Consider the following 18,469-nt stretch of genomic DNA (forward strand, 5'->3'; position numbering starts at 1 on the left):
TGACACTACAATTTCAAACTGTGAAAGGGTCCCTGGTTTTATGAAGCTCAGTAAATAATATCTAGAAAGCAGCTCTAATGTAACAGAACATCTCAAGGCTCCTGACAGGAATACAGGTGCCTGAATCACAGATAGACTCAATGTTCATTACCTCATTGATTTGATTTAAATACAATGTGAAAGTTTTAATGTTTCCTTACATTTGAGCAAAATGATATCCACAGATTCTTTCATAAAACAGTAAAAGGGACATCTGACGATATCTGACAGAAACTCAACAGTTCTTAGTTGTTCTATTAGATGTTATGGTGATTTTAAATGCCAGGGTCCTGCCTTTTGTGCACTCATTTCTTAAGACCATGTGCCACTCCTGCACTCTCACTGATCCCCTTAGCTTGGACATGCTTCCTGTGACTTTTCTTTTGACACTGATTTGAAGCTGAATATTTAACGAGGTGAGTTGTAGTGTCAACAAAGTGTCTCACTAGCTATAATCCTCCTTTAACTGGGACTGGCTTTGGTCTAGTGAGCAACTCACTAGTTAGCAAAAGTGTGGAAAGTGCAGTGAATAGTTCCCAATGTCCCCTGTGAGATTCCAACCATTGCCTTCATCCATCCACAGAATGGTTTGGTGGACACCTGTCACACCCGGTTTCTGATCCTTATGCTCTGATCATGAACTAACAGTGAGTGAACCCTTCATGCTGTGATGTTATCGCTGATGAATGTGCAATGTGGGTATTCAGTGTGCGGTTGTTGCCAGATATAATACCATCAATCTCAAGGTATTATTCGAGATAATGGGAACTGCAGATGCTGGAGATTCCAAGATAATAAAATGTGAGGCTGGATGAACACAGCAGGCCAAGCAGCATCTCAGGAGCACAAAAGCTGACGTTTCGGGCCTAGACCCTTCATCAGAGAGGGGGATGGGGGGAGGGAACTGGAATAAATAGGGAGAGAGGGGGAGGCGGACCGAAGATGGAGAGTAAAGAAGATAGGTGGAGAGGGTGTAGGTGGGGAGGTAGGGAGGGGATAGGTCAGTCCAGGGAAGATGGACAGGTCAAGGAGGTGGGATGAGGTTAGTAGGTAGCTGGGGGTGCGGCTTGGGGTGGGAGGAAGGGATGGGTGAGAGGAAGAACCGGTTAGGGAGGCAGAGACAGGTTGGACTGGTTTTGGGATGCAGTGGGTGGGGGGGAAGAGCTGGGCTGGTTGTGTGGTGCAGTGGGGGGAGGGGATGAACTGGGCTGGTTTAGGGATGCAGTGGGGGAAGGGGAGATTTTGAAACTGGTGAAGTCCACATTGATACCGTATGGCTGCAGGGTTCCCAGGCGGAATATGAGTTGCTGTTCCTGCAACCTTCGGGTGGCATCATTGTGGCAGTGCAGGAGGCCCATGATGGACATGTCATCAAGAGAATGGGAGGGGGAGTGGAAATGGTTTGCGACTGGGAGGTGCAGTTGTTTGTTACGAACTGAGCGGAGGTGTTCTGCAAAGCGGTCCCCAAGCCTCCGCTTGGTTTCCCCAATGTAGAGGAAGCCGCACCGGGTACAGTGGATGCAGTATACCACATTGGCAGATGTGCAGGTGAACCTCTGCTTAATGTGGAATGTCATCTTGGGGCCTGGGATGGGGGTGAGGGAGGAGGTGTGGGGACAAGTGTAGCATTTCCTGCGGTTGCAGGGGAAGGTGCCGGGTATGGTGGGGTTGGAGGGCAGTGTGGAGCGAACAAGGGAGTCACGGAGAGAGTGGTCTCTCCGGAAAGCAGACAGGGGAGGGGATGGAAAAATGTCTTGGGTGGTGGGGTCGGATTGTAAATGGCGGAAGTGTCGGAGGATAATGCGTTGTATCCGGAGGTTGGTAGGGTGGTGTGTGAGAACGAGGGGGATCCTCTTGGGGCGGTTGTGGCGGGGGCGGGGTGTGAGGGATGTGTCGCGGGAGATGCGGGAGACGCGGTCAAGGGCGTTCTCAATCACCGTGGGGGGAAAGTTGCGGTCCTTAAAGAACTTGGACATCTGCTCCCACGATAAGACATTCCACTCCCGCACATCCCAGATGTCCAAGTTCTTTAAGGACCGCAACTTTCCCCCCACGGTGATTGAGAACGCCCTTGACCGCGTCTCCCGCATCTCCCGCGACACATCCCTCACACCCCGCCCCCGCCACAACCGCCCCAAGAGGATCCCCCTCGTTCTCACACACCACCCTACCAACCTCCGGATACAACGCATTATCCTCCGACACTTCCGCCATTTACAATCCGACCCCACCACCCAAGACATTTTTCCATCCCCTCCCCTGTCTGCTTTCCGGAGAGACCACTCTCTCCGTGACTCCCTTGTTCGCTCCACACTGCCCTCCAACCCCACCATACCCGGCACCTTCCCCTGCAACCGCAGGAAATGCTACACTTGTCCCACACCTCCTCCCTCACCCCCATCCCAGGCCCCAAGATGACATTCCACATTAAGCAGAGGTTCACCTGCACATCTGCCAATGTGGTATACTGCATCCACTGTACCCGGTGCGGCTTCCTCTACATTGGGGAAACCAAGCGGAGGCTTGGGGACCGCTTTGCAGAACACCTCCGCTCAGTTCGTAACAAACAACTGCACCTCCCAGTCGCAAACCATTTCCACTCCCCCTCCCATTCTCTTGATGACATGTCCATCATGGGCCTCCTGCACTGCCACAATGATGCCACCCGAAGGTTGCAGGAACAGCAACTCATATTCCGCCTGGGAACCCTGCAGCCATACGGTATCAATGTGGACTTCACCAGTTTCAAAATCTCCCCTTCCCCCACTGCATCCCTAAACCAGCCCAGTTCATCCCCTCCCCTCACTGCACCACACAACCAGCCCAGCTCTTCCCCCCCACCCACTGCATCCCAAAACCAGTCCAACCTGTCTCTGCCTCCCTAACCGGTTCTTCCTCTCACCCATCCCTTCCTCCCACCCCAAGCCGCACCCCCAGCTACCTACTAACCTCATCCCACCTCCTTGACCTGTCCGTCTTCCCTGGACTGACCTATCCCCTCCCTACCTCCCCACCTACACCCTCTCCACCTATCTTCTTTACTCTCCATCTTCGGTCCGCCTCCCCCTCTCTCCCTATTTATTCCAGTTCCCTCCCCCCATCCCCCTCTCTGATGAAGGGTCTAGGCCCGAAACGTCAGCTTTTGTGCTCCTGAGATGCTGCTTGGCCTGCTGTGTTCATCCAGCCTCACATTTTATTATCAAGGTATTATTCTGCCTGTTTCTAGCAGTTTCTCTTCTACTGATATTAGGCTGTTGGGTCTGTTGACCCCTGTTTTTTCCTGTTGCTCCTTTCTTAAACATTGTAGTGACATTTGCAAGCTTCCCATCTACAGGTATCATTCCAGAATCTAGGGAAAAATGGAACTTGGTTGCCAATGCATCAATTATCACTATAGCCAACACACTCATTACTTTAGAATGTAGACCACCAGCTCCCAAAAACTTAACAATTTTCCGTCCACTAATTTCTTCAGTATACCATTCTTACTGGTACTAATTTCTTTTATCTCCTCATTCTCCATAACCACTTGGATCTCTAATTCTAGGAAATTACTTTTTTCTTCCTCAGTGAAGACAGGCACAAAGTAATAATTCTGCTTCTCTGCCATTTTCCTATTCCCCAGTGTAAATTGTCCTACTTCTGCCTTTAATGGACCCATGTTCATTTTTGCTAAATCTTTTCCTTTTTGCACATGTTAGTGCTTTTGTACTCAATCTTTACGTTTTTTTGTCAGATTGCATTTTTAGAGTCATACAACATAGAACATTACAGCACAGTACAGGCCCTTCGGCCCTCGATGTTGTGCCGACCTGTCATACCAATCTGAAGCCCATCTAACCTACACTATTCCATGTACGTCCATATGCTTATCCAATGACGACTTAAATGTACTTAAAGTTGGCGAATCTACTACCGTTGCAGGCAAAGCGTTCCATACCCTTACTACTCTCTGAGTAAAGAAACTACCTCTGACATCTGTCCTATATCTTTCACCCCTCAACTTAATGCTATGCCCCCTCGTGCTCGCCGTCACCATCCTAGGAAAAAGACTCCCCCTATCCACTCTATCTAACCCTCTGATTTTTTTATATGTTTCAATTAAGTCACCTCTCAACCTTCTTCTCTCTAACGAAAACAACCTCAAGTCCCTCAGCCTTTCCTCGTAAGACCTTCCCTCCATATCAGGCAACATCCTAGTAAATCTCCTTTGCACCCTTTCCAAAGCTTCCACATCCTTCTTATAATGCGGTGACCAGAACTGTATGCAATACACCAAGTGTGGCCGCACCAGAGTTTTATACAGCTGCAGCATAGGTCAAAGAATCATTGACCTATTAGTGGGTAGAAAGAGGACATTTCACCAACAGTGCCTACATTGGCTTATCAAATGAGTATCATTGCCTGGTGCCAATCTTCAGTTTTACCCCCAACATCCTTACACATTATTTCTAAAAACCATATAATGCTCTCATGAATTCCTCAATTGAATCTGCCTCTACCACATTTCTGGAAGTTCAAGTTAGGGTTAGGGTTCCAGCTAAAGGTTAGGGTTTAAAGATTATGTTTTATAGCTCAGGGTTAGGGTTCAGGGTTAGGGTTCAGGGTCAGAGTTAGGAATCAGGATTAATTTCACTTTTGCTTCTTTTGCACATCATTTTAAATCTATGTCCTCTTCTTTTTAATTTTATGATTAGGTACAGTTTCTCCTTATCTACCGTATCCATCCCACTCATGATTTTGAAAACTTCCATCAGATTTCCTCTTATGTTTTTTCTCTCCAAGGACAACAATCCAATTTCTTCAATCTATCCTCATAACTGAAGTTCCTCAAACACTGGAAGTATTCTTGTAAACCACTTCTGCGCTCTCTCCAACGCATTCACATCTTTCTGATAAAATGATGCCCAGAACTGTATACAATACTCCAATAGAGATCTAACAAGTGGATTAGAACATAGAACATGGAAAAGTACAGCACAGTACAGGCCCTTCGGCCCACGATGTTGTGCCGTGGAATATTCCTAATCAAAAAATAAAATAACCTAACCTATATTCCCCTCAATTCACTGCTGTCCATGTGCATGTTCAGCAGTCGCTTAAATGTCACTAATGACTCCGCTCCCACGACTACCACTGGTAAACTATTCCATGCGCTCACAACTCTCTGGATGAAGAATCTCCCTCTGACGTCTCCTCTATACCTTCCTCCTAACACCTTAAAACTATGACCCCTCATGGCAGTCAATCCTGCTCTGGGGAAAAGTCTCTGGCTATTGACTATCCATGCCTCCCATTACCTTGTACACCTCGATCAGGTCACCTCTCTTCCTCCTTCTCTCCAGAGAGAAAAGTCCGAGCTCAGTCAACCTCTCCTCGTAAGTCAAGCCCTCCAGTCCAGGCAGCATCCTGGTAAACCTCCTTTGCACCCTCTCCAAAGCCTCCACATCTTTCCTATAATAGGGCGACCAGAACTGGACACATTATTCCAAGTGTGGTCTCACCAGGGTTTTGTAGAGCTGCAGCATAACCTCACGGCTCTTAAACTCGATCCCCCTGTTAATGAAAGCCAAAACACCATATGCTTTCTTAACAACCTTATCCACCTGGGTGGCAACTTTGAGGGAGCTGTGCACTTGAACACCAAGATCCCGCTGTTCCTCCACACTGCTGAGAATCCTACCTTTAATCCTATATTCAGCATTTAAGTTCGACCTTCCAAAATGCATCACTTTGCATTTATCCAGGTTGAACTCCATCTGCCATTTCTCAGCTCAGCTCTGCATTCTGTCAATGTCTCTCTGAAGCCTGCAATGGCCCTCGATACTATCAACGGCACCTGCAACCTTTGTGTCATCAGCAAACATACTAACCCATCCCTCAACCTCCTCATCCAAGTCATTTATAAAAACTACAAAGAGCAGAGGCCCAAGAACAGAGCCCTGCGTGACACCACTCAGCACTGACCTCCAGGCAGAATACTTACCATCTACAACCACTCTCTGCCTCCTGTCAACCAACCAATTCTGAATCCAGACAGCCAAATCACCCTGTATCCCATACCTCCTGACTTTATGAATGAGCCTGCCGTGGGGAACCTGATCAAATGCCTTGCTAAAGTCCACGTACACCACATCCACTGCTCGACCCTCGTCAACCTGTCTCGTGACTTCCTCAAAGAACTCAATAAGATTTGTGAGGCATGACCTGCCCCTCACAAAGCCATGCTGACTCCCTTTAATCACGCTATGCTTTTCCAAATAGTCATCAATCCTATCCCTCAGAATTATTTCCAAAACCTTGCTGACCACAGACGTAAGACTGACTGGTCTGTAATTTCCAGGGATTTCCCTATTCCCTTTCTTGAAAGGAGGAACAACATTTGCCTCCCTCCAATCTTCTGGTACGACTCCTGTGGAGAGTGAGGAAGCAAAGATCTTCGCCAGCAGCTTAGCAACCTCCTTTCTCACTTCCCAGAGCAACCTAGGATAAATCTGGTCTGGCCCTGGAGACTTATCAATCTTAATGAATCCCTGAATACATCTCATTTGGTCCTAGTACCTTGGCAACCATAACTAGGAACATGTTTCTGCAAACTTAATGAAGGGTTTGACAGGGTACTATCAGGATACTGGGAGGATCTTTCCCTTCATCTGCAGAGACTAGAACAAGAATAGATTCAGGGCAGGATCGAACAGAGGACCCAGATTTGATTCTGAGTCATTGGGAAAAGTCACAGTGGGTTTGTGAGTGTGAAGTGAAAGCAAGGAGATGGATCAGACCAAGATAGTGGAAATAGGGAAGAAACCAGCCAATGATCTTTGTAAATACAGGAGCAGGATTAACGGGTCAAATGACCTAATAGTTGATAATTCTTATGTAACATGTGTCATGAGAATGTAAGAAAGATATTCTCATGAAAAGTCAATGACCTGAAACTCTGTTGCTCTCTCTATGTCAGCGAGATCTGCTGAGCATTTCCTGCATTTTCTGTTACTTAGCGAGGTGGACTCTGGACATAGAAGATAAAGGTAAAGTTTTACATTGCTGGAAATTTGCACCAGAGAGGGAAAATCACCTCTTTGCTCCCTAGAGCCCCTGGGACCTCTGCTCACTCCTGCAGTATCACTAAGAGGCAATAGGTAGGAGAAAAGTGGATGTAATCTTGGGTTTTACCGAAACTGACTGTGTTGTCCAAGGTGAGGAACTCATTGTAGGTGATGACCTGTGGCTGTGCCCAAATATAACTTAAGGATAAGGTGGCACTGGTAAATTGTTCCAACCTAGTTCTCCATTGCAGCAGCAAGAGATTTGCTATTAATTGGCACAGTGCTTGATCTGGAATTGCATAGTGATTAAACATACAAACAAAACCATTCCATTCACAGCAGTCAACTCATAAACCGTCAGAACTCACAGAGATAAAGGCTTTTCAAAGCTATTAATAAGTATAATTTAGACAGAAAACGATGACTATTTGTACAAAAAGGAAAAAGACCTGCTTTTATGCAACAATTCACAACCTTAGGACATCCCCAAATTACGTACTTTCGAAGTGTAGTCACTGTTAGAATGAAGGAAATTATACTCTGATGCATCTTCATTCCCTTTTCATATCAAACAATAACTTCTATTTATATAATGTCCTTAATGTGGTGTAAACATCCCACAGTTCCTTACAACTGAATTATTGAACAATATCTGACACCAGGCTGCAGGAAGCACTCTTGGGACAGGGGGCTGTCTGATAGTTTGGCCAAAATGTTTGCTTCCATTTTTTATTCAATCAAGGGATGGAAGTGTTGCTGGATTGGCCAATATTTATTGCCCATTCCTAGTTGTTGTCCATGTGCTCACAATGCCCTTTGGGAGGAAATTCCAGGATTTTGACCCAGCATTGTTGAAGGAAAGGTGATGTATTTTCAAGTCAGGATGGTGAGTGGCTCAGAGGGGAACCTGCAGGGATTGGTTTTCCCATGTATTTGCTGCCCTTATCCTTCCAGGTGGGAGTGTTCGGTGGGTTTGGAGATGGCTGTTTAAGGAGCATGAGTGGATTTTTGCTGTGTGCCATGTAGATACAACGCATGTAGAAAGATAGACAGATTGTTTTAGAAGTCTTGTGTCAGATATGAAGATGGTAAGGCTTCCCCAACACAGCTGATTGGCCATAACCAGTGCCTCAATACTGCCTTGAGACAAGACACTGATACTGGACGGAATATCCTGCCAGTGAATTTGCTTTTTTTCTGTTTATTCATTCACGGGATGAGGGCATCACTGACCAGGCAGCATTTATTGCTGATGCTATCTCTCAAGGGATTTGAGGTGCCTGATGCAGGATATTGTCCATTTCTCTGACACATATGGGATTGTAGATAATACTGCTGGCCTGTAGACCATGAGCTTAATGTTGAGTTTTGAGCGTTTCTCAGCTCTGTCTGCGTACAGCAGGATCCTGACAACATTTAAAACAGGACATTTTTTTAATTGACTCATGGGATGCGGGCTACACTGATTTGATTTGATTTGATTTGATTTATTGTGGTCACATATCCCAAGATACAGTGGAAAGTATTGTTTTGTGTGCTCTACAGGCAGATTGTATCATACAAAGCGTTTCAGGGCAGAAGAACAAACACCAGAATTTATTGCCTGTGCCTAGTTGCCCATTGAGAGGGTTAGCTGTCTTCTTGAACCACTACAGGCCTTGGGTTTGGGTAAACCCACAATGCTGTTGGGAAGGGAGTTTGAGGATTTTGACCCAGCAACAGTGATGGAACAATGTCTAAGGTATACCTCAAAGGAGGAAAGACAACATCGAGGGGCAGGAGGCCAGGGATGGATTTCTAGAGGCTGGAAACACAGTCACCTACAAAGCAGGGATTAAAATGGGGAGATACAAAAAACCACAATATGGAAATGAACAGAAATTGAGAGGTCACAGCTCTCTATTAACTTTATATTAACTTGGACCAAAGATATTCATGATCACCTTTGGGTCTCAGAAGCTTGGGCCACTTGTTTTTGACCTGGGATTGGTGCACAGGTACAGACGGTGGTGTTGGCCTGTCATGGCCTCCTCACACTTATTCACACAGTCTCACAAGCTGGTCTCTGAAACCCTATCGTGGCACAATCTTAGACATCTGCATAAGCAACACCTTCAAGGCTGACAAAATAAATCTCTAAAGTGACGAAAACTTCAATCCTCAAGATAAGCTCAACTTGTTCAGTTGGGGTGGGAAGTTGATTTCTCAGTATCCTGGCCCACAGTGTAATGGTTAATTATGTTAGGCGCTGAACTGGTGTGTGGTTTGCGGAGGTGCAGCCAAAGTGGACACAATTATTTGAAATTTGTCGTTTTGCTATTTCTACCAGGATCAATGCTTTGACTAAAGTCGATGATTTGGCATTTGAGATGAATGCAGGAAATATTCACTTGTCAGGAAGGCCAAGAGTAAGTTTATGCTCTGATGAGAAGTTTGGGAAATGGCAGGAGATATAGTAAAGAACAACAAAATGCAAGAAAAAATAATGTCAGGTTCAATATTTACTTCTGGTTAGAGTAAATGACGCCATTGGCAAAGTAAATGGGGGAGATCCATTTCAATGTAGAGAGGGTGGAAGCTGAAAATGGAGTCAAGAGATTTTGGTTTTTTGACCTCCTCAAGAGAGGAGAAAAACTAGGTCAAGCACAGAGAGCTCTAGGTAATCATCATAGAATCCGCACAGTGTGGAAACAGGCCCTTCGGCCAACAAGTCCACACTGACCCTCATGGCACCCCAGCAGACCCATCCCCCTATAACCCACCTAAGCTACACTTTCCTGAAAACAATGGAACAATTTAGCATGGCCAGCCCACCTACCCTACACATCTTTGGACTGTGGAAAGAAAACCGGAGCACCCGGAGGAAACCCTGCAGACACGGGGAGAACGTGCAAACTCCACATAGCCGCCCCTATGAGGCAGCACGTGCTAACCCAGCAAAAACAGGAGGCATCACAATTCACAAAAGAAGACCATTTAGCCCATTATGTTAGTCCTGGTTATTTGTCTATCTGATTAGTCCCTCTGGTTGGCTCTTTGGCCACAACCTCTAATAACTCCCTCGTAGTATTTATTGAATTCTGTTCTGAAAGTTAAAATTGAATATGCTGCTACAAACATTTAGGCAGGGTATTTCAGATCTTAAAACCTCACTGAGTAAAACTGAACGCTCCTCTGCCTTTGCTTTAGCCTGTGATTGTTAAGGCATTAAAGCAATGAAAGCTGCCAATACCTTATTGTGCAGTGAAGTTTCCGTACCTGATCTGCCTGTGCTGTGATCTCTGAGCCTCTTCCCCAATCCGATTCAGGGATGGTGAACGGCTCCGGGAGCCATGGGTACCAGTCCCACTGTTTACAGTGCCATTAGGATTGTTCTGCATCTGTTGTAGTCGTTGTGGTGAAAGGCTTCGGTGTGAAGTAGCAGGCGTGTTCCCCGTCCAGTCTGGGATCTCGTTCACATTCAGGTTATTGTCGCTATTAGAACGGAGAAGGATCCGTGGTGCAGACAGAGTGCTCTGAGGTCCCCTCCTCCGATTGGAGTAAGTCGGTGCCTCTCGAAAGGGCACTGTAAAGGAAAAAAGAGATTAAGACAAGATTAGATTTTAATTTACATTATTTTTTCTTATGCCTGGACATTTGACATTCTGGACCATTGGTCAGAAACTCACCTGGGCTCAGCACATAAGCACAGTGGCTACAAGAGCAGACCAGAAGCTAGGAATCCTGCAGCGAGCAACTCACCTCCTGACTCCCCAAACCCTGACCACCATCTACAAGGTACAAGATGGAATGTGATGGAATACTCCCCACTTGCCTGGATGAGTGCAGCCTCAACAACACTCAAGAAGCTTGACGCCATCCAGGACAAAGCAACCACTTGATTAGCACCACATCCACAAGCATCCACTCCCTCCACCACCAACGCTCAGTAAGATCCCTTGATAGCACCAGGCAGCCATGACTACTTCCATCTCAAAGAAGAAGGGCAGCAGAGACATGGGAACACCACCCCGTGCAAGTTCCTCCCCAAGCCACTAACCATCCTGACTTGGAAATATATCCCTGTTTCTTCGGTGTCGCTGGGTCAAAATCCTGGAACTCTCTCCCTAAGGGCATTGTGGGTCTACCTATAGCACGTGGACTGCAGTGGTTCAAGAAAGTTAACTGGAGGGTGTAAACTCTGGTTTAATAAATTGGTTCCTATCAGCTTTCCCCTCAGACTTCCAGTTACCACATCCCCATGAAGAGTTATTGTTCTAGTAGCTGAGACTGGAAAATCTTCGCTTCTCCAAAGCAAGAGAACTTTTAGAAAGAAAAATTGCAATCTGCATTTTAAGCTACCAACAACATGTCTTACATTCAGAATTGGGAGACGTTGGGCCATTCAAAGTCCCAAAGATCACACATTCTGCTCAGAGCAAGCAAGTTGATCTGATTCCCATGGAATGGCTTATATGGGAGCACAATCACATTAATAACTGATACTCATGTGCATTTGGCAAAGCACCACCAGTTACTGCAATGTCAATATGCCCTTTGGAGGCTATTACAGATCATACCCCTTAACATTTTGTGACTGATTTTATACAATTTCAAGAGTATCTTTGTGTTACAACTAATAGGAGAAAATGAATAGACCAAAAAAAAGTAAAATCTGAAGAGAAGTGCTTGAACCATCTAAACATTAAGTGCCACTTCTGATGAGAATTGCATGTTACTGGTATTGTGTTTTTTGTTGTAACTGAGTAGCCACAATTTTTTTTAGATTTCCTACAGTGTGGAAACAGGCCCTTCGGCCCAACAAGTCCACACCGCCCCTTGAAGCATCACACCCAGATCCATCCCCCTATAACCCACACACCCCTGAAGACTACAGGCAATTTAGCATGGCCAATCCACCATAACATGCACATCTTTGGACTGTGGGAGGAAACCAAAGCACCCGAAGGAAACCCATGCAGACACAGGGAGAATGTGCAAACTCCACACAGACAGTTGCTTGATGCTGGAATTGAACCCGGGTCCCTGGTGCCGTGAGGCTGCAGTGCTAACCACTGAGCCACCGTGCCGCAATGGATGCTGCTATTATGGTATTCAGGATGAAAGGAGGCCCAGCATTGTATCTCTGCTTTGTGCTGACCTCTCCAATAAGAAAGCATTCAGAGACTTACAACTGGAACCTATTCAGACATGATACACCTCTGGAGCAAGTGGGACTTCAATTCAGGCCTTCTGGATCAGATATAGGAACAGTACCACTGTGTTGTAAGATCCATTCATTGGTGATCCACAAGGCTAACAAATACCAGCTGGATCTCTCAGTCCTCAGTTGTTACCCAGTTAAAGTTGCAAGGAGAAGTGAGGTGAAGCCAGAAGATCTATTCACCCAACTCATGCCCAGCACTCAAATTCTCAGCCCAATGCTTAGAAACCCCACTCCAATGCATAAACTCACACTGTGGAAATCAAGTCCACAACTAGGCTGAAGATGAGATGCAGCTGTAAGTTTTTAACAACAGGGTTAATATGAATCCTAACATATGGCCTTCACCGTGAACTTTCATTCATTGTATTATCTCTGGTGGAATTTGTCTGATCTCCAAACTTTCAAATTCTAAAAAGATCCAATATCCTGAAGAAATCAGTCTTACCTCCAAAAAATACCTCTATTTATATAACACCTTTAACAGAATAAAAGATCTCAGGCCATTTCAGAGAAGCATTATGGATTAAAGTTAGATACTACGCTACAGGAGGCAATATACCAGGCAGATTACCAAGAACCTGGCTAAAGTGATAGATTTGGCAAGTTACTTTAAGAAGCACATTGGGGGAGAGAGGGGGAAAGGTTGAGAGAGGAAAGTCCAGATCTAAAGACCAAGGCTGAAGGCATGGCTACTGAAGATAGAGTGATTAAGGTGATTAAAGGCTGCAGACAGATTGAAAAGGATGAGGAGGGGACCTTCAAATTCATTACAGGCACATGAGATATCATCTGTGGCACTGATAGGAACACTTTTACAACTGCACCAGAGTTGGAGATCTGGGTGGAGTGATTCAAACATGGAGCTCCAGGAAAGGGAGGGGCATATTTGGGCCGGGGTAGGTGGGAAGGGGATGGGGGAGTTCAAGAATGTGCAAGGAGTTTGAAGATGAAAGGGAGGTGTAGATATTAAATAACATGGGGAGTGGGAAGGGAGGTTGAGTGGCCAGGAATTGAAAGTGACAAAGTTCAACATAGCAGGAGGTGAATCCCAAACACAGAGTGGCCTGAGGACATGATTGGAAATAGGAAAGAAACGAGACAAAGGTGGAAGTTCAGAGCAGGTTCAAGAGTGCTCTGTGGGGGGTTAGAGCTGCTGGATCATTTTGGAAAGGAAAAAGCAGAGCCAGCTAAAGGGATGGTTTCAGTCCTACCATAGTGAATCTTTGCCGAATTGGAGACAGTGTTGGACATGGCTCAGCTCCTTCTGAGAGAGTACTGCGTTGTCAGAAATGCTATCTTTTAGATGTGACATTAAATGGAAGCCCTACTTTCCTGTTTAAGTGAATGTAAATGGTTCCATGGCACTATTTCAATAAATGACAAAGTGACCTATTGTCAAGGCTTTGTCTAGCATTTACTCCTCAGTCATCATCATTGAAACTGATTATGTTGTTGTTATTAAAGTGCTGCCTATGGGAGATTGCTCTGTGTAACTGAGCTACCACATTCTCTACATTACAACAGTGGCTACATTTCACAAGTACTTTGTTGATTAGAAAGCATTTTGGGTGTCGCTGGTGGTATTGGAATGCTATATCATTGAAAACCTTTCTTTCTCTAAAATGGTTGCACTATACCAAAAATAAACCACCTGCAGCAATGACCACAGAGAAATGGCAATTCAATGTCATTCAAAATGGCCATTCATTTGCATAAAAAGTGGTAATAGAATTTTCTAGCCCCTGCCAACTGGCTCCACCTCATCAGTAAAAGATAACGGTGCTACAGTCTGCTCTCTTATCAGGGAGACATAACCGGTGGTAACCTGAAGGGGACAACATCTGAGATGATGGGAAAGGTTGCGAAGAAGAGCCCTTGGAGGTAACCAGGACCTGAGTGTGGGAATTGATGACATTACTCTGTATTGTAAGCCAGCTTTCTAGCCAACTGAACTAAGTAACCCCAACCCCTCCCCCCCCCACCCAAACACCACCACCACCCCCCAAAAACCTCATGCAGAGGAGGTGCTTTTTCTCAGATCTCTTCACCATGAATGAGTGAACATTTCTTTTTGCAATGCTGCTGGACCAGGAGCAAATAGGCCAGTATGAAATGTCGTAATTCTCAGTGTAGTCCTTTACTGGGTTTTCATGTCAGATGTTTAATTCCATACAAGAATGAGTGCAGAATCAAATAATCCTGTAGTACATTTCAATCGAAATCCACAAATGGTTTGCCATTTACCACGTATTTCTATTTTCCCCATTGCTGTCAATGTTCAACTGAACGAAGGTTCTTAATCTTCGTGATTATTGTTAAAGAGTTTCTTTAACACCTTAAACTGACTTCCGTTCTACTGAAAGTCAGATGTCTTTCCAGCTATGTGATGCGTAGGCATCAGGTATGTGGGTGTTTTGCTTTCTTTTACATACATGAATCCACATGCTCACTGTCACAGTCACACTCCAGCACCAGACGATTTCACCTAGTCATCAGCGGGCTGAATCAACACTCGGCAAGCATCTCCTGTTTTCTTTAAGACACACTTAAACCTGAATTTGTACATGAAATATCAATGATATTTCCTGAGGAAAACAGGCTCCTTAAATGCAACTGTTCAACAGTATCATGTCTTCTACATCAAGGACAACGAATGCAAAACCTTCTGAATATTTTTGGGACTTTGTGAAATTTTTGTTGTTAAATTCAGTATTGCACTCAGTACACTGTAAGGTTTTAGATTAAGTAATCTTGCTGCATGATTTACAATTAATGTTGATGCAGGTTATAAAAGCTAAATTGAACTAGTCTCTTCCAATGAAATGATTATGAATGAATTAATTAGGTGCTGACCTGCCAAAAACAATGTATGCCAGCATTCAGGCATTTAACAATCCTGTTACACTGATTAGAAACTCTTGTTTCACAGCAGATACATAAATAATAAACCACGTTTTTCCCAGCTAATTGTTGCAGTTACGGTATGATTTTATCTCTCAGGGTAGTCTCAGTTAAGCTGCCTTGCACTATCAATCGTCATAAGTAATTGTGTGCAAAAGTCGTCTCTTTCCCTTTTTAATCACTTGTCAAATCGAGTACTGTTAGGAGTTGCCTGACAGAGAGAAATCCTCTCTGCTAAATTAGCTCATGGATTTAAAATGATCAAATTGACTATTGATCAAACATTTTCTTAAAATAGAACATTCGAAATAGAACACTGAAAAGTTATTTTGAAATATCTTCAATTAAGTCTTCAATTAAAATCTGAATATTAACATCACCATACTTCCAAATCCCTTCGTAAATTAGTCACAATATTTTTTTTCATAGATTGCTTACCTTCTATCTTTAAGGCATTCAATAAAGACTTCATATTTCCCCACTTTCAGCTCTCCACTACCCAGTTTCAAAATGCTTTAGTTGCCAGAACCCTAAAAATAGCAGCAGGTTCCTGGGCACAGAGTGGTTGCACATATATCTGGGCATGCAAAATCCAGAAGTCTGGTGACAAAGCCCACCCCACATTCTGTCTATCAGCTGGGAACCGACTGTGCGTAGACTGGAGCTGTTTGAAGCTTTGCTGTGTTTCAGAGTATTAGTCATGTGAATACCAGCACAGGCTTTATACGCTGTATTGCATTAAGCACTGAACTGATGAACAAGCGCAAACAAATGGGTCAAGACAACGATGAATGGAATAAGAGTTTGTCCTGCTAATATTTGTACTTTAGGATGATTTGCTTCAGATTAAAATAAATCTGGAATCAACTCACTGATTAAACCGACAGCTTGTTAATCCAGTTATAATTTATTTACTCATCACATCTAAAATTAATTTGTAAAGATGTTAATGCGTTCATAAAGACATCATTTACCACCATTTTCATGAAGCAATCATTTACTAATTCACACAGTATATCAATTTTCATTCAATTAATTAAACTAAGCAAGTAAACCGTTTATTCCTGAACATCTAAGGTTCTTATGCTTTCTGTCAATCCTTTAAGATGTTTAAATGCTTCAAACTTCTGTTTTGTGTTTGTAAATCACACTCCATTTCATATTTCATGTTTTATGAAATAATAGTCAAAGATAAAGCAACTGCAAAAATGTTATTGAACATTTTGAAAGAGGACACGGATAAGGAAAATGTTTGTCTCTCAGAGTGCTGTGCACCTTGAGGGCTCTCTGCCTTAGAAATCAGTGGAATTGGAATCACTGAACTTATTTTTGGCGCAGGTGGAGAGATTCTTGTCAGATAGGGGACCAAGGATTATCAAGGGGTAGATGGGAATGTCGAATCTGGAACAAACACAGCAGTCATGAGTTTATTGAATGCAGACTAGATTTAAGGGGCCAAATGGCCTACTCCTGCCCTTGTCTCTTTCGTTTGCATTTATTTATTGCCATTCTGTCACTAAGTGCTGAACTCACTCTATTCACTGCTCTGATGTAGATTCACTTCTAAAGAATTATTTGCACATCTTTGAGCCAGTGGAAGCTCTTTCCTAACATCGTTCATATGCAGAGAATTCAATATGGTTTTTCAGAAAACCAAGTTTAAAAATAGAAGCTGACAATAGACAGCATATTGTACCACACACTCCAATTATAAGCTGAATTCAGCTGGAATCCTTCCCCAATGTAATGGTTACAGTTCTGAGCATTCCACATTCAATGGAAACGTAACAATATTCCTCTGATCTTTAGGATGTGATGCTATGGTTTCTGGAATGGGTGTCATTTTTATTTGGATCAGATAATATTTTCAAAATAACATAGAGACAGCACTTCAAAGCAACAAAGGCAGAAAACAATATGTGTGTACGTTCATGCGTATGTACAGGAAATACTCCCGTCTACTGAGCCAGGAGCTCCAGGGCTCAGAGTTTGAACGGTGGCTGCAGATATTGTGGCACATCCGTGAGGCTCAAAGCTACATGGATAGCAAGAGACAAACAGCTGGCCACACCACAGCTTAAGGGACTGGTGGAAACCAAGGAATTGGTGCCCATCAGACAGGTCAAAGAGAGTCAGGCCAATAGTCAGGAGTCCCCTGAGGCCCCACTCACAAATCAGTTTTTCATTTTAGAAGCTGGCGAAGGTTCTGGTTCCTCAGGGAAGAGCTGATAGAACCAGCTTTCTGGCACCACGAGTGGTCTGACTGTCTAAGGGGTAAGGAAAAAGAAAGCAGCAGCAATAGTGGCAGGGGATCTATTACTTTGGGGAACAGACAGGTATTTTATGGCCATCAAAGTGACTGCTGGAAGGGATGCAGTCTCCCTGGTGCCTTGATCCAGGATATCACACAGCATCTACAGGATATCCTTTCGCAGAGATCATGGCCCATGCTAGTACCATTGGCCTAGGAAAGAAGGAGGAATGTGGTCAATCAGAAACTAGAGAGCTAGTTTCAGAATTAGCAAACAGGACATAAAATGCAGTTAGAGAGAATTCTCTACGTGATACCAGAACTGGCAAGACTGTTGTATGAATGGAGATTGGTTTGACTGGGCTTGTACTCACTTGAATACAGAAGGGTAAGAGAGGATCACAAAATTCTTGGGATATACAGTTGGCTCTAGTAGAGAGAATAAGAAGTTATAGGTGGATAGGTGGCAGATGAGGTTTGATACAGAGAAAAATGAAATGATACACTTTGGTTAGGAGGGTATTAAACACAATATAAAATAGAGGGTACAGTTCTTCAGGAGTGAAGGAGCAGAGGGACCTTGGTATACAAATGCACAGTTCAGGGAAGTTGGCAGGATAGATAGAGAGAGCTGTTCATAAAGCATATAGTGACCTCGGCTTTATTATTATGGACACAGAGCAAGGAAGTGATGTTGAATCTGTACAAGACACCTGTTAGACCTCGGTAATAAAGTGTGAGACTGGATGAACACAGCAGGCCAAGCAGCATCTCAGGAGCACAAAAGCTGACGTTTCGGGCCTAGACCCTTCATCAGAGAGACCTGTCAGACCTCATTCAGTATATTATTCTGGGCACTGTATTATAGGAATGCGAGAGTGATAGAGTCATACAGCAGAGAAACAGACCCTTCAGTCTAACTCGTCCATACCAGCCAAGCTTTGTAATCTAGACTTGGCCCATTTGGCTGCATTATGCCCATTTCCCTATAAACCTTTCCTATCCATGTACTCATCCAAATGT

At 44.2% G+C, this 18,469-nt stretch overlaps 1 protein-coding gene across 2 annotated transcripts in view; it reads right to left on the reverse strand.

Annotated features, from left to right (window-relative positions):
* Positions 1-18,469, reverse strand: part of shank2b (SH3 and multiple ankyrin repeat domains 2b) — a 1,006,494-nt gene that overhangs the window by 568,141 nt on the left and 419,884 nt on the right. Inside the window, exons 1-2 of one of the 2 annotated variants that reach the window (XM_059652214.1) lie at positions 15,634-15,871; positions 10,347-10,653 (exon numbers count right to left, since the gene is read on the reverse strand). In XM_059652214.1, coding sequence (XP_059508197.1) covers positions 10,347-10,653; positions 15,634-15,667 — 341 coding nt within the window. In that variant the 5' untranslated portion in view covers positions 15,668-15,871. Of the gene's footprint in view, positions 1-10,346; positions 10,654-15,633; positions 15,872-18,469 lie in introns of those variants that run through there. The other variant, XM_059652213.1, reaches the window with a different exon arrangement.

This window comes from Stegostoma tigrinum, chromosome 17, assembly GCF_030684315.1.
Source record: "Stegostoma tigrinum isolate sSteTig4 chromosome 17, sSteTig4.hap1, whole genome shotgun sequence".
Lineage (NCBI taxonomy): Eukaryota > Metazoa > Chordata > Chondrichthyes > Orectolobiformes > Stegostomatidae > Stegostoma > Stegostoma tigrinum.